The following is a 13,673-nucleotide window of genomic DNA, read 5'->3' as shown; positions in this document are numbered from 1 at the left end:
CTATGCTCCACCGTTAGCATCCATGTTTACTTCCACAAACACTGAGGCTGCGCATGCGGGACACTTTCAGGTCCTTTTGCCCTTTCAGACTGCAGAACACATACAGGGTCACATATATGTGGCAATGTGAACGGCCCCGGCAAAAAAATCAGATGTGACAAAATTTCAGAATTGGGTCATTTAAGTCTGTAGTGTGAACGCAGCCAAATGATGATTTCACTGAAGGACGAATGTTAGAAGAAGCAAAGTGATGTTTCCTTTACTACAAGATGATCACACCTTGGCATTTACTTGCATATTCTATAAAAGTTGGTTTCCAGGACTCCTTTGCTGAAAAGAGTGTGTTTTATACATGTCCCAGTGCTTGGGGTTGACTCCCATCTCCTGGTTTGTATTGAGGTTTTTGTGGAAATGGTGTGTTTATGGCTCAGAGTTGAACTCTCTGTTCCACAAGTCAGTGGTTAAACTCCAGAGAGGAGAAATGAAAGGCGAAGGTAAAGACGGGATAAAATTTCAGGCCAAAGCAAAATCTTCAGAATATGGAGCTTTTTTGGACAGCAGTGTCAAAAGTGTTTGGTGTAAGGTTTTATAAATGGCCTGATTTGTGCCCAAGTGTGCTTTTAAAACTCGCAGTATGTGGTCCATTTCAAGGGTTTCAGTTTTCAATTTTCAGCCTTTGTGCTTGGGCCTTTTCACTTTGGAATAATAACATGAATCCTACAGTTAGGTGTGCACACTGATGTGGAAACAACCTTTTGAAGTGAAGGTTTAAAAAGAATATATCTAGTGATTCGGAAATAAAATGTCATAAGAAAAATTTTGCTGTAAATGCTCTTCAGCAGTGAGCACTTTACTGCAGGCAATAACATTAAAACGACTCACAGCTACCAAAGAACCATTTAGGATCTTTCAAACCTTTGCAGTTTGAGGCCTATTTGTTTAACGACAATATACATTAAAATGTGATTTCAAATCCTTCTGAAACTAAAGTTCAAAGTTCTTTAGTCACATAATCCTTTGTGTTGGATTCATTTCACAAAGATTCCAAATATGAACAAAAATTGTGATACCTGAGATGCTCTGAAGATTTAAATTGAATATTTGCCAGTAGAATTTGAAAAAAAAAAAGTGTAGTGTAAATCATTATTCATTGAAGTGACAAAGTCAAAGTAGTAATAATATCTACATACTTTAGTGCATTTTGGTTTGCGTTGTCTTTTTAAGACACATTTAGTAAATGATCTAATTATGTGTGTATATATGCTACAGATAAAACTGCTAAAGAGACATTGTTTAAAACAAAATCTTGTGCCATTTTTTTCTAAAACAAAAAATGTTTTTTTTTGTCATGAAAACCACACAAAAAGAAGAAAAAGTTATTGATTAGCTCAAGAATTTTCTGATTTTCTTTATGCTAACATTAGAATGTTTGCTTTCTATTTGAATATGACTTGTTGATAATTCAACTCAACACATTGTATACAGCTGTATATATTCATATTTGGACAAAACCTGTGGACAAAGCACTTTGTTTTGAATGTCAAAAAAGAAAAGTTTTGCTTTGATCAGTTTCACTTTCACTATAAAATTATTAAATTGATTATATTGATCTTGGAAATATCACGTTTGTTGGGTAAAACTGGAAAAAGAGCCAAAACTGTAATCTATAGTCTATGTTTGTGAAGAATTGGCTACTTAAAATGAATTAATGCCTGACATGCAAAATACACCAGCAACAGGTATCGGATCAATCCTGATTAAAAATGCCAAATATTTAGACACCAGGTATTTGTGAGTCACAGCCCTATTTATAAGTAATTATTATTAAATGATCAGCAACTCAAATTATGCTTCTTTGTCTTATGGTTTTATCTAAAGGGGGGTAAGATCCCGATCCGATGGACGGCTCCAGAAGCCATTGCATACAGGAAGTTTTCCTCGGCCAGTGATGCGTGGAGTTACGGCATAGTCATGTGGGAGGTGATGTCCTACGGAGAGCGGCCGTACTGGGAGATGTCCAATCAGGATGTGAGTATTACGCTCCAAACATGTTACTGAAGAAGTGTTAAAAATTTTATAAGAAACAATTTACATTGTTTTTATGGTTTATTTTTTTAGATCAAATATTAAACGAGCATTTTTGTGTTTCCATTTGGAGCTCAACTGTTTCTAAAAACAACCTAAGCATTTAAATAAAACACAAACACAATAGCTTAGTGTTGGTTTTTTTTGGCAACTGGAAATTGAACCATTTCAAAAACCTCCTTACTGTTAAGTCACATTCATTCAGTAGGCACTGCACCGTTACCTAGCAACCCCAGCCAGCCCTGACTGTGTTACCTAGCAACCCCAGCGGAACTCTAGTTTGGTCAGCTGATTTTACCAATGGCTGCTTGAAAGAACAAGTGTTTTGTTGTGGACTTACCATTGAGAAACCACTGTTGTTGTTGGTTGTGTAGGAGGTTCTGTAAACTTTGAGCTGGGAGGCCGTGATCGGAGCAGCTTATTTGGATTAAAGTGGCAAGAGGAAGGAGCTCCAAATGGGCATAACTTGGACTAAAATCTAATAATCTAAGAAGGATTTTGAGCATAAAAAATGTAATGAACACATTTTGTATGGCCCACAGACCTATCCTGCTTTTTGCTGACTGACCCAATAAAAATTCCAGTGGAGAAATCCAAGTCAATGGGGGAAAAAAACAGACTTAGCTGGGAAGCAGGACTATACAGCATGGCAAGCTTCTATGTTGTTCAAAGAAACATAATGGGTCACCTTTAAGTAACTAGAGTTTAAAGTTTAATAATCCTTACATTTGTATTAAAGAAGTGTACAAGGAATCCATAAAAACCTGTTCAAGATATTACGTCTTGTTTATTCCAGTCTTTGTCAACCTCTGTGAGCACATATTGCTCAAATGAGGACATTGTTTTCATTTTTAGAAATAAAAGTTGTTGCCCTTTACACTACTCTGCAGCTGCTGGCTTACATCAAAAACCTACCTCTAAGAGGCGGGTTTAGGAGCAGAAACACATCCAGAAGGATAGAAAAAGATGACGAAGAGAGAATGGAAGTTCAGTAGAGGTCAGAGATTCCGAGGACTTCAGAGAGTCCAGTTTAAAGCTGCGGATCAGTGTGGCCGAGAAACCCACTGATCCCCAGGCTGCGGTCAGGGATTGGAGGGACCACGGTGGAGACAGATTCATCCTTCTCTCCGCTGAGTGTGAAAGCTCCAACCTAATCCCTTTGACCCTTTACACACAGACTCATGCACATCTATACGAAAATGCCCTGCATACACACACATGAGATCCCAGGGTTTGGGAGGGATTTGTGCTGTTTGGGAATTGCTTAGAAGTGCTTTCCAAGGCAAAAAGGCCAGCAAAGGCACAAAACTAGGCGAACGCTATCTCCTCCTGGTCAGCCACTTATCGCTGCACCGCTGAAAGATACATGCAGATAGTCGACTGCCTTGTAGAGAATCTGAGAGATGACATATGGAGGTTACAGCATGTTATCTTCTGTGATAATACAAGGATTTACACTGAGAAGGACACGTGGGAATTGATTGATGGAGCAGTTTGAGCACAGCATCACAAAGAGAGACAATAAAGATTTAATCACCAATATAAATCTGGAAAGACATCTTTCACACACTTTTAAATGTTTCCTTAAATGCCTTTGCATCTCTTTGTTGATTGTAACCATAAAAAACAAATCAAAATTAGTTTTATTAAGACTTTGCTGTCTGTTATTATTAAAAGTGGTTATTTTATGTATGTAGTAATCAATTAATTGTTAACTGCAGTGTATAGAATGAAAAAAATGTCAATTGCTGGAAGAACTAAATATTCAGAGCAGTAATTAAGCCAAAACTGTACAAAAAGTATGTACATTTTTGCATTTAAGATAGAAACACCTTTGTCTATAAATAGATTTTGGCCAAAACTCCTGAATTGACTCAATGTTGGCTTCACACAGTTCAGATTTACTAAAGGAATGCTGTGTTATTGCTTTTTACTCAAAAAAAACTTTATTTTCTTATATACAATACTAATTAAATCATTTGTCTATTTAAATCTTTTAATATTTTTAATATTATATATAATAAGCTAAACTGGTTAAGTGAAAAATCTGTGGCATGTGCTACTTTTTGATCATATTAATTGACTAATCGTCAGAGTAATTGGTAGATTAATCAATTAGAAAATAATCTCTAGTTGCAGTCCTACTTTCAGAATATATCAGTGTTCTGGATATGCATGGAAACTTAGTTTGGTTTAGTTATTTATTTAAAACATTCACATGATTATGATTAGATAACTTTATGAAAAGGAGTTAGGCAGAAGTATAAACTTATTTGATCCTTCCCTCTTTCTTTTATGTGTCTTACTTCACACATTTTTACTTAAAGGAAAGAAAAAAGTACATATATTGAAAGTAAAAGAAAGAAAATTCTGTTGCTTTAATCCTTAAGACCAACTTCACCTTGACCAGCGAGTTTCTTTTGTATCTTGTTATTATTTTTGTTCAAAATTCAAAGAAAGGAACGATCAAAGACCTAGGTTAGATAGCACAACTGCCTGGGTTTTTTCTCAACGTGACCTCGGGTCAAACAGAACTCCTGCTGGAGTCAAAAGGCTGACAATCCATCCGTCAAGAGACAGAAAGATGAAAGTGACAGAACGTGATTGGTTCCAGAAAATAAGCTGCCTTTTCTTCCCAATGTTTTCTTCCATCTGATGTTTGGCTCTCTGGTTCTCCTTCTAGGGGTAATTTCTTATTCAGAAAACTATTTTCTCTTTATTTGGAGCAGTAAGAATGGAAAAGAAACTGTGGAATAATTAATATGATGTGTTTTATTTGCTTGATTGAGATTAAGAATTAAGAATCTCTTAATTTATTCCGCTTAAGATTTAATCCTGAAAGGTAAAGAATGAATCTCTCCGTCTGATTTCTTGATAAGTAATGGTTCATTTCAGATACTTTATCAATGCTATGTTAAAGATTCAATTGAACATAAATTGAGTACAAATGCTCTAAATAATTAGTAGATAGAAAGCAGCATCCTTGTGCCTTGCAGAAAGAGTGAAACAGCAGAAGAATCTGTTCTCCAGAACAGGAGCTACAGAGTGCAGAAGGCAAACAAAAACCTCCCTCTGAGAGAACTCCAACTTTTCGACCTAACATATCGATTTCTTTAGCTAAGTCAATTCTTACAAAGTGGCCTTTTCTCACGTTAACCCTTTTATCACACCCAATTATTTCTCCAGGTGATTCTGTCCATTGAAGAGGGCTATCGGCTGCCGGCACCGATGGGCTGCCCTGTGGCCCTGCACCAGCTGATGCTACACTGCTGGCAGAAAGAGAGGAATCATCGACCGAAATTCGTGGATATCGTTTCCTTCCTGGACAAACTCATTCGTAACCCCAGCAGCCTGTTGCCGCTGGTGGAGGACCTCCAGAGGTACAGTGCCGCAGATGTCCTGGTGAAACATTAAAAGGAAATCATCTTGCTTTAGAAGGATGTGTTCAGGGAAGGTTTTTCTACCTCTGAAAGTACTTTCCCCTCTGGGCAAAATATGAGGGGGGATTTGTGGATTCAGGTAGAAAGCTTTGTGTCGTTTCTGCTGGTTTTCACATTCTCCTATCTGAGGTCTGAATTCATGCATGATCTAACATTAACTAATCTTCTCCCCCCTCCCCTCCTCCTCCTCATATCAGTCTACCAGAATCCCCGGCGGAGGACATGGATTACCCAATGTTCATCTCTGTTGGCGACTGGCTGGATTCTATAAAGATGAGTCAGTACAAAAGCAATTTTATGGCAGCAGGCTTCAACACATTGGATTCTGTGGCGAGGATGAGTATTGAGTGAGTCAAAGTGCTTTAAAAAAAATCATTACCTAATGACAGGAAGAAAAGCATAACATCAGAAACACAGATGGGGAAATCCTGACTATGTTTGCTCTGTGTAAATGAATAAACCTGTATTGGGTTTACTGTGCAATCTCTTGTTGGGTGGGGTTTATATTGCCTTGCCAAATTGTTGATTTATTGTTGATTTCCCTTGAGATCTTTTAAATTTTGTCACCTTAAAACAGCAAACATGAACTTTTTTATTGGGATTTTGTGCAACAAACCCACACAAAGTAATTTATCTGTGGAAGAAAAAATGATACTTGGATATTAAACTCTGATAATCCTCAATAAAACTCAGAGCAATTAAATGACTAATAAAGAGTATGGCTACCAAATGTAAGATTAACAATTAAAGACGATCTTTTATGTGAAATTTACATTTTGCACGTTTTTGTACTTACATTTTTGTCTCAACTTAAAAAAATCAGTGTGTTTTTTGGCCATAAGTTAATGATTTTTGGTGTCTGGAAAGTAGAGCTGAAACGATTCCTCGAATGATTCAACTACCTCGATTAGTACTTTGGTTGCTTCTGATTCTCTGCTCACATGTCAGCAGCCATTATTATTGTTATTTAACTAAAAATGTCTAAATTAATTAAATACAACATATAAATACAACAGAAAACAATGGGTGGATCATTTTTTATATTTAATGGTACAGAAGAGAATTTTTGTTTCTGCCAAAGCAACTCAAGTCTATTTTTCTAATTACAAATAACCCTAAAATGTTATTAATACTCACAACACATGGTAGTACAACTTATTATTTTTATTTCCATGTGTTTGACATGATTGGAGAGATCATTCAGAATTTGTAAGTAACTCAAAACGCCCCGAGTACGGAGTATATGGTTCTCATTAGGTTGAACAAAGAAAACAAGTCCATTAAGAGACTGATTATTTCATTTCCGGTTGTATATATTAAGATGTTGTTTTAGGTGGTCCATGAGTGTTTGTTAGACGAGTTAAGTAGTCCTCAGCCTGAAAACGTTTGAGAAAACTGCTGTAGATAAATCAAAACTAACATGCCATCGTAGTTGAAGTGTTTCTCTGTTTGTTTCTTCCGTTTGTGTTTCCCGTCTTGGCCTAGAGATGTGAGGCGTATTGGAGTGGAGCTGATCGGCCACCAGAGGCGGATCATCAGCAGCATACAGACCCTTCAGTTTCAACTACTGCACGAACAGGAGAAGGGCTTCCATGTATGAGGACGCCCTTTTTTGTTGCAGCATGGGACGGACAGGTAGTCGAGACAGGAGGAAGTGAAGTCTAACCCAGCCGAGGGACGGTCTACAGCCTGTGCCTGAGTGTCAAGTCCTCATCTCATGCAGGACGTCATTGAAAGGACTATTCCAGCATAATTCTTCCTGGTCTCCTTCTCTTCCCTTTGGACTTTTTTTCTACTGAACACCCCATCACGTCGTACGCCTGGTTCTGCCAGTCTACTTCGGCCTGATTGACTCCACAGACTGGCCCAGGCCCTCACTTAGGGGAATGTAATGCCTTGTTGCAACAGCCGTACTTTTTGTGTGTGGAGCAACAATGCTAGAAATGTAGATTTGCAAATGTAATCTACCGAATCTTTGGACTTTGTTTTCTTTTTCTTGCTCATGTAGCTGCTATCGGGTGTGCAATCTATCTGTTTTTGTCCTTTGAAAAGAGAAATAACCTCAGTATTTTTTAGTTTAGAGTTTTATTATTTAATATAAAAGTTTATTTGGATTGTTTTAGTTACCTGATGTCCAGAGAATCTGGTACACTAATACTTGAAGGAAGAAGTGAAAAGTACGTTATAGAGATTTACTGAATGTTTAAAAGTGTATAGACAGTTAATTATTATTATAACCTAATATCAATATATGTGCAGTCGTGTATGTGAAAGCCCTAGTAAATCTGGAACTTATTTAAATGTTTTATTTATTTAAAAGATTTTTTTTTATCTAAATCAGCAATACAGTATTATGCAGTCACCTCAGCGTCTCTGTGGGAGATGAATCATGAAACGACAGACTTCCACCGGTTCCTAATGTCTTGCAGAAGAATCACCCTGCAGGTCTGACGGTTTTTAGTAACCAGTGTAGACACAGTCGTGTGATCAACTTTACTTGGTTTTGTTTCGCTTTTGATTGTGAATGTTAAACATTGCCTGAAAAACTCCACAAACTCCACTGTCTTACTATATGAATGTTCACAGAATTTAGATATTTCTAGTTGGGGGTTTTTTTTATCTGGAGCACTAACAAGGACTCACACGGTTCTTCCTGTCGCATCATGTTGTTTTGCCTCTACACACGCACTCAAACACAGCCAAAAACCTGCAAAATTCCCCACGTTTGATTTGATTTCTACAATTAACTCGGCTTGTGAGGACTGAGGAAACAGACAATTTCTGGTAGATTTTAACAACTGCTTGTGCATACTTTGTGGTCATGTGAAGATTGTAGCAATTGTGGCAGTAAGCTTAGTTCGATATGAAGTGGGAATAGATATGTTGGCAGAGAATAACCAATATAACGACTGTTTTGGCCAAGAAGAAAGAGAGGCGTGCAACATAAGCAGCAGCATTATATTTCATCTTGTGTCATTTTAACATGAGCAGAAACACACAAACACACACAGAATGCCTTACAGTCTGTTAGCCATGCAAGCCAGAAACACTTTATAGAAGTTCACAAGTTTTAGTGCAGTCACAGGACCTAGTTTTGTTTTGGTTTTGTTTTTTTGAGTCGTATGAAAATAATTATCTGCAGCTTTTATAACTCACAGATTAAACCCAACTGGATCTGGAGATGTGTGCCTTTTGGGTCACAGCGAGGTCAGTCATGTGCACACACACACCCACGCCAACACACACACACGCTCACAAACACCCACTCCTCTACATGAATTCTGAGATTATCAGATGCTGTTTGTTTAGCATGTTCTACTGCTGAGCAATGTTAGAACGTTCTTTTGTACAAAGTACAAGTATACTTATTATAATTCTTGTATTTTATTTTTCTATCATTTCCAAAGAGATGTTGTAGATCTTGCACACTGTAAGAGGCAGTTACAGCGGATATTTATTTGCAAATAAAGATGAACGGTTCTGGTGGCTGACTGCTCATGGGATTTTGTTGTATTTCCAGGTGAGAGGGTGATAAATATTTTGTCAAAGTTGACTTAGAAGACGGAAAATCATGTTTCAATAAATTTTTCACTGAGTATATTGCGCTTAAACCAAAACCAAGGAAATTTTGTCACAGTATGACCACAAACGGTAGTATCACAATTTTATGTGGAAGAAAACTGATAAATATTTATTACACTTATAATTTTTTTCTGGGCGTGTCTTTACCAACTTTTCACATCTAATGACTGAAATTATTCATTTTAAACCGACCAAACCTTATCACCACATTAAAATGTATTGATCTCAACCATTTCGCAAGTCTTTCGAATTCTCTAAAAGCTTTACTTATATAATTTTCTATTATTTTGCTCCATAAATCTTACCATTAACTTTCCAGTTTCCCTGCTGCAGAAAGTTGTCCAACAACAAGTTTCAAGTTGTCAAAGAAGCAGGAAGCCTGAATATGTACTCATTTTAGGTTTTTATCTGTGAACCAACTGAAAACCATGTTTATTTTTCCTTTCACCTCATAGTTATGCTTTACTTTGTGTTCTCTCACATAAAATCCCCAAAAAGCTAAATCAAAGTTTGTGGTTATAACTTGACAAAATGTGAAAAGGTTACAAAGGTTCTATTATTTTTAAAAGTTATTGTTACTTCCTCTCTTCATTTTGTCTCATCTTTCCTTCTTTATAAGGTTTATGTAGCATTACAAGTTTTTGTAACAACCAAAAGATGAAGTTGTTGGACATGCATGTTTCAAACTTTCCATGAAAAAGTTTCATATTTGCTGCTGTAAAAAAAAAAAAAAAAGGTCAAAAATGTGACATGTCAGACCAATGTTTGTCCCAAAATGAGTAATTCTTTTAATCAATATGTGAGTCAGTGGTTGCAGGAAAGAAAAGAGCTGCATCTTCTTCTGTTAGGTGCCATGTTTCTATAACAGGCCCCAGCAGCTAAGGGGGGGATCCTTCAGAGTGTTACAGTGTAATAAATCAAATGCATCAGGATTGGGGGCCTGCAGAGCTCCACACTCCACGAGCAGGCCACCGGGTGGTTCACTGGATTTAATTCACCGTAATAGGATTACCTGCCACAAGCTGGCGATGGCCAGGCAGCATCTCATCTATTCACAGCGAGAGCGGTGGAGCGCTGGTGGAGCCTATGTTTTATCATTAACATTCGCTTTAGAGGAAATCTGCAAACGCGTCTGGTCCTGATCGAATCGGGCCATCTATGAGGTAATGTGTTGAAAATCTAAATGGTGCCGCATCAAGTCGAGTGAAATGGGGCTGCTTGACAAACTGTCAGGCTGGCTTGGCCTAAGGAAGAAAGAAGTCAACGTTTTGTGCTTGGGTCTGGACAACAGCGGCAAAACGACAATCATCAACCAGCTCAAACCATCTAATGTAAGTTTGAAATGTTATTCTAACTGCTGTTTTCTTTCTTCAGCTTCATCTTGAGAATAAATCCAACTACTTAGCTGATAAATTATCTTAAAATCCATTAAAGTATACATTTGGATGCCTTTTATTATTATTATTATTATTATTATTATTATTATTATTTCTTTGCAATCATTCGTTTTCAGCATCCAAATCATTTAGGTCCATTGTCAGAAGAGTGGAAACATGTTAGTCAGGTAAAACCCACGTCATACTTCCCTTTGTTTCATAGTTGACATACTTTTGCTATTACTTGTCTTTATTTGTGTGTTTGCATGTGTCTGTGTGTGTGTGCAAATGTGTGTGCATGTAGACAGCGGCTCAAGAAATAGTCCCAACAATTGGCTTCAACATTGAAAAGTTCAAGAGTTCAAGGTAAAATGCAAAAACATTTCAGTATCAGAATCTGGCTGATGTTATGTCACTCATTGTGTTTTTCTTTCTGCACGCAGCCTGTCCTTCACAGTCTTTGACATGTCAGGCCAAAGCAGATACAGAAGTCTATGGGAGCATTATTACAAGTAGGGCACAAAAATAGACGATGTATGCATTTTCTACATGCAAGTTTTCAATTATTATATTGGTGATTGTTTTGTTTTTTTTAACAGAGAAAGCAACGCAATCATATTCGTCATTGACAGCAGCGACAAACTGAGAATGGTTGTGGCAAAGGAGGAGCTCGATACTTTCCTCAGCCATGAAGGTACAATATAAAAAAAAGGTATATATATATATATATATATATATATATATATATATACTTATAGAGACGTTTTAGTCTAAGAGGTGTCCAATATGGCCACTATGTGAACATTTTACAACTAAAAGCTTACATGTATTTAATCAAAGCTTGTCTACTGAAATGTATTTTTGCACTATTACAAAAATGAACTGCATTTATTTTGCTTTCAATTATTTTATCGTGTTTGTGATCAAGTCAGACTTGAAATTTTGATTTCCAACTTTAATTATTAAAAACCAGCATCACAGTGCTGTGATGCTGGTTCTCATCTCGTCATTAAAAATGCAAATGTAACATTGGAAAAATGAGCACTTTATGAAATCTTTGTGTTGCTTCTGTTTTGTACAGTTCATCTAAATTTGGATCAAGTCTTTGAAATTCACAGGGTCTCGCTGTGTCAGCATAGAGGACCTGAGTTTTTCTGCAACTTTTGTATTTTGTTTAATTTCTTTTCTATTTTTAAGTATCAACTGACCATTTGGGAATGAAAAAAGTAATTTTCAAAATTCGCCCTGATGCTTTCAAACAATTATCAATTTTCATCAGCGTTACAGAGCATATGCATAGTGTAAGATGAAATAAAGTAGGTATCAAATTGTTTCATTGCTCTCTCAAATTTGGTCCAAAGGTATTGCTGGAGGGTCATTTACCTTAGGCTACAGATGCACAATGATGTGATTGAGGAATTAGTGTCTTATCCTCACATCTGTCTTCCCAGATATCTGCAACAAAAAGATCCCGGTACTCTTCTTCGCCAACAAGACAGACCTGCGGGACGCTCTGTCTTCGGTCAAGGTCTCGCAAATGTTGTGTTTGGAGAACATCAAAGACAAACCCTGGCACATCTGGTAAAGTATCAATTACTCTGCTTTCACCTTGATGAGTCATCAGGAGAAAAGCTGCTATGTTGTTAATTTTATTGTACAAGGAGGAGAAAGCAGCCAATTTACTCACCATAAACTCAGAAAGTAAAGCATGTTTACTTGCTATTCATAATCAGGGACAGACTTTCCAATTTTGCTTCAGTCATGGTTAAACATTGCAGAGCGACTGAGCCACATGGCGTTATTCAGCAGCTTGGCTCACTTGCATACATGTGTTTTCCTCCTCCTTGTTTACTCATTAGACAGGTGGAGGCCAAATGGATTAAGAGCTGGACAGCTTTAAACAGTCAGGGTCCAAGAAAAAAAAGGCTGGAGAAATGAAATGCTCCATAAACAACTTAACCGCTACACATTTTCTTTTTCAGCGCCAGCAATGCTATCAAAGGAGAAGGTCTGCAGGAAGGGCTGGACTGGCTGCAAGGTAATTTTCCCTTTTATCATCATACTGGGATAATGGAGAAAATGGGTTTCAGAACTGAAATGCCAGAACAGTCCGTCTATCATTTACCTCTTCAACTAACTGGCAATAAGTTGTTCTTTTTGTTGTTATTTTGTTTCTTTTAAACTCATAGATCAAATTGCACAGTAAGTACCCAAGAGCTAAAACTTGTCAATGTGGAGTGATGCACATTTCTGTAGGTGTCTTTGTCTGTGTTGGGTAGTTTGAGGCCACTTTAACTATTTAACACAAAAGCTTTTGCTTTATTATATATCCAGCTGCAAAAGCAAACATCACATAGTAACTAAATTAAAACTACAAACTTCAATATATTTTGGGGGGATTTTATGTGAGAGACAAAGATGTGTACATTTGTGTAAGTAGAAACGTATTTGTGAAAATGTTTTGTGAGGTTTTTTGCTGTTTTTACTAAATGTTGCATGCATTTGTGTTCAGCCCTATTTACTCAGATGCTCTGCATTTTAGTGTCCATCTGAAGTCTCTTAATTCATAAACAAAGTCCTGTGTGTAATTTGGTTAATTTAATTTAATTGGGGTGTGTTTCTGTGAACGCAGAACAACATAGAGAATGTTAATGAACAAACTGGATCCTGGAAAACAATAAACAAACCCAACAGCTACACCAAGGTATGCCCGTCCATCTGAACCGGCATGCCTTTTGTGGAACATATAAACTAGAGAAGTAGTCATTGAACCTATGGTATTCACTCAAGTTTGAGAAGAAAGCTAATACCATAAATAGAACTCCCAACATAGTAGCTGTGCGCTTAAATGTAATTTTATTAATCAAATTAAAGCAGTTTGCATCCGTTTACTGCCAGATCACATCAATCAGTCCTTCCATTTTTTATTTTTATTTTTTTGCAATTCCGCAATCGTGGAAATTCCACTTTTTTGTTTTTCAGTAAAAATGGTCAAAAACATTGAGCTTAGGAGAGTGCCAACTCCCGCCTGCAGGTGGCAGTATGTCTTACTTCTACTACAGCTCTGTCTCAGCTTTCCTTGATGTCAAGTTATAGTCGGTACGGCGAGTCGCACAAGTCGCATTCACCGTCATACGTAAACACAAATATCGTAAAATTTGTTGCAAATGTTTAAAAATTTGCACCACAA

At 37.0% G+C, this 13,673-nt stretch overlaps 2 protein-coding genes across 4 annotated transcripts in view; both read left to right on the top strand.

Moving 5' to 3' along the window:
- Positions 1-9,011, top strand: part of LOC122839330 (ephrin type-A receptor 6-like) — a 255,376-nt gene extending 246,365 nt beyond the window's left edge. For 2 of the 3 annotated variants that reach the window (XM_044130795.1, XM_044130794.1), the window contains exons 14-17: positions 1,879-2,028; positions 5,272-5,465; positions 5,723-5,872; positions 7,011-9,011. In XM_044130795.1, coding sequence (XP_043986730.1) covers positions 1,879-2,028; positions 5,272-5,465; positions 5,723-5,872; positions 7,011-7,125 — 609 coding nt within the window. In that variant the 3' untranslated portion in view covers positions 7,126-9,011. The remainder of the gene's footprint in view (positions 1-1,878; positions 2,029-5,271; positions 5,466-5,722; positions 5,873-7,010) is intronic. The other variant, XM_044130796.1, reaches the window with a different exon arrangement.
- Positions 9,012-10,315: 1,304 nt separating this feature from the next.
- On the top strand, positions 10,316-13,186 carry LOC122839331 (ADP-ribosylation factor-like protein 6). The gene is made up of 8 exons (XM_044130799.1): positions 10,316-10,438; positions 10,788-10,849; positions 10,927-10,995; positions 11,083-11,177; positions 11,935-12,064; positions 12,466-12,521; positions 12,673-12,685; positions 13,116-13,186. Exons 1-8 carry the CDS (start codon positions 10,316-10,318, stop codon positions 13,123-13,125), a joined length of 558 nt encoding a protein of 185 aa, XP_043986734.1. The 3' UTR covers positions 13,126-13,186.
- Positions 13,187-13,673: the final 487 nt, after the last annotated feature.

The sequence above is a fragment of the Gambusia affinis genome, linkage group LG11 (genome assembly GCF_019740435.1).
Source record: "Gambusia affinis linkage group LG11, SWU_Gaff_1.0, whole genome shotgun sequence".
NCBI classification, from domain to species: domain Eukaryota; kingdom Metazoa; phylum Chordata; class Actinopteri; order Cyprinodontiformes; family Poeciliidae; genus Gambusia; species Gambusia affinis.
This window is presented reverse-complemented; position numbering and strand designations above follow the sequence as displayed.

What these genes read in the sequence shown, in the direction of transcription:
- LOC122839331 (XM_044130799.1), top strand. Translation starts at nt 10,316, where the DNA reads ATGGGGCTGCTTGACAAACTGTCAGGCTGGCTTGGCCTAAGGAAGAAA. An exon ending in ACCAGCTCAAACCATCTAAT is followed by an intron (nt 10,439 to 10,787) that starts GTAAGTTTGAAA and finishes GTGTGCATGTAG; the next exon opens with ACAGCGGCTCAAGAAATAGT. An exon ending in GAAAAGTTCAAGAGTTCAAG is followed by an intron (nt 10,850 to 10,926) that starts GTAAAATGCAAA and finishes TTCTGCACGCAG; the next exon opens with CCTGTCCTTCACAGTCTTTG.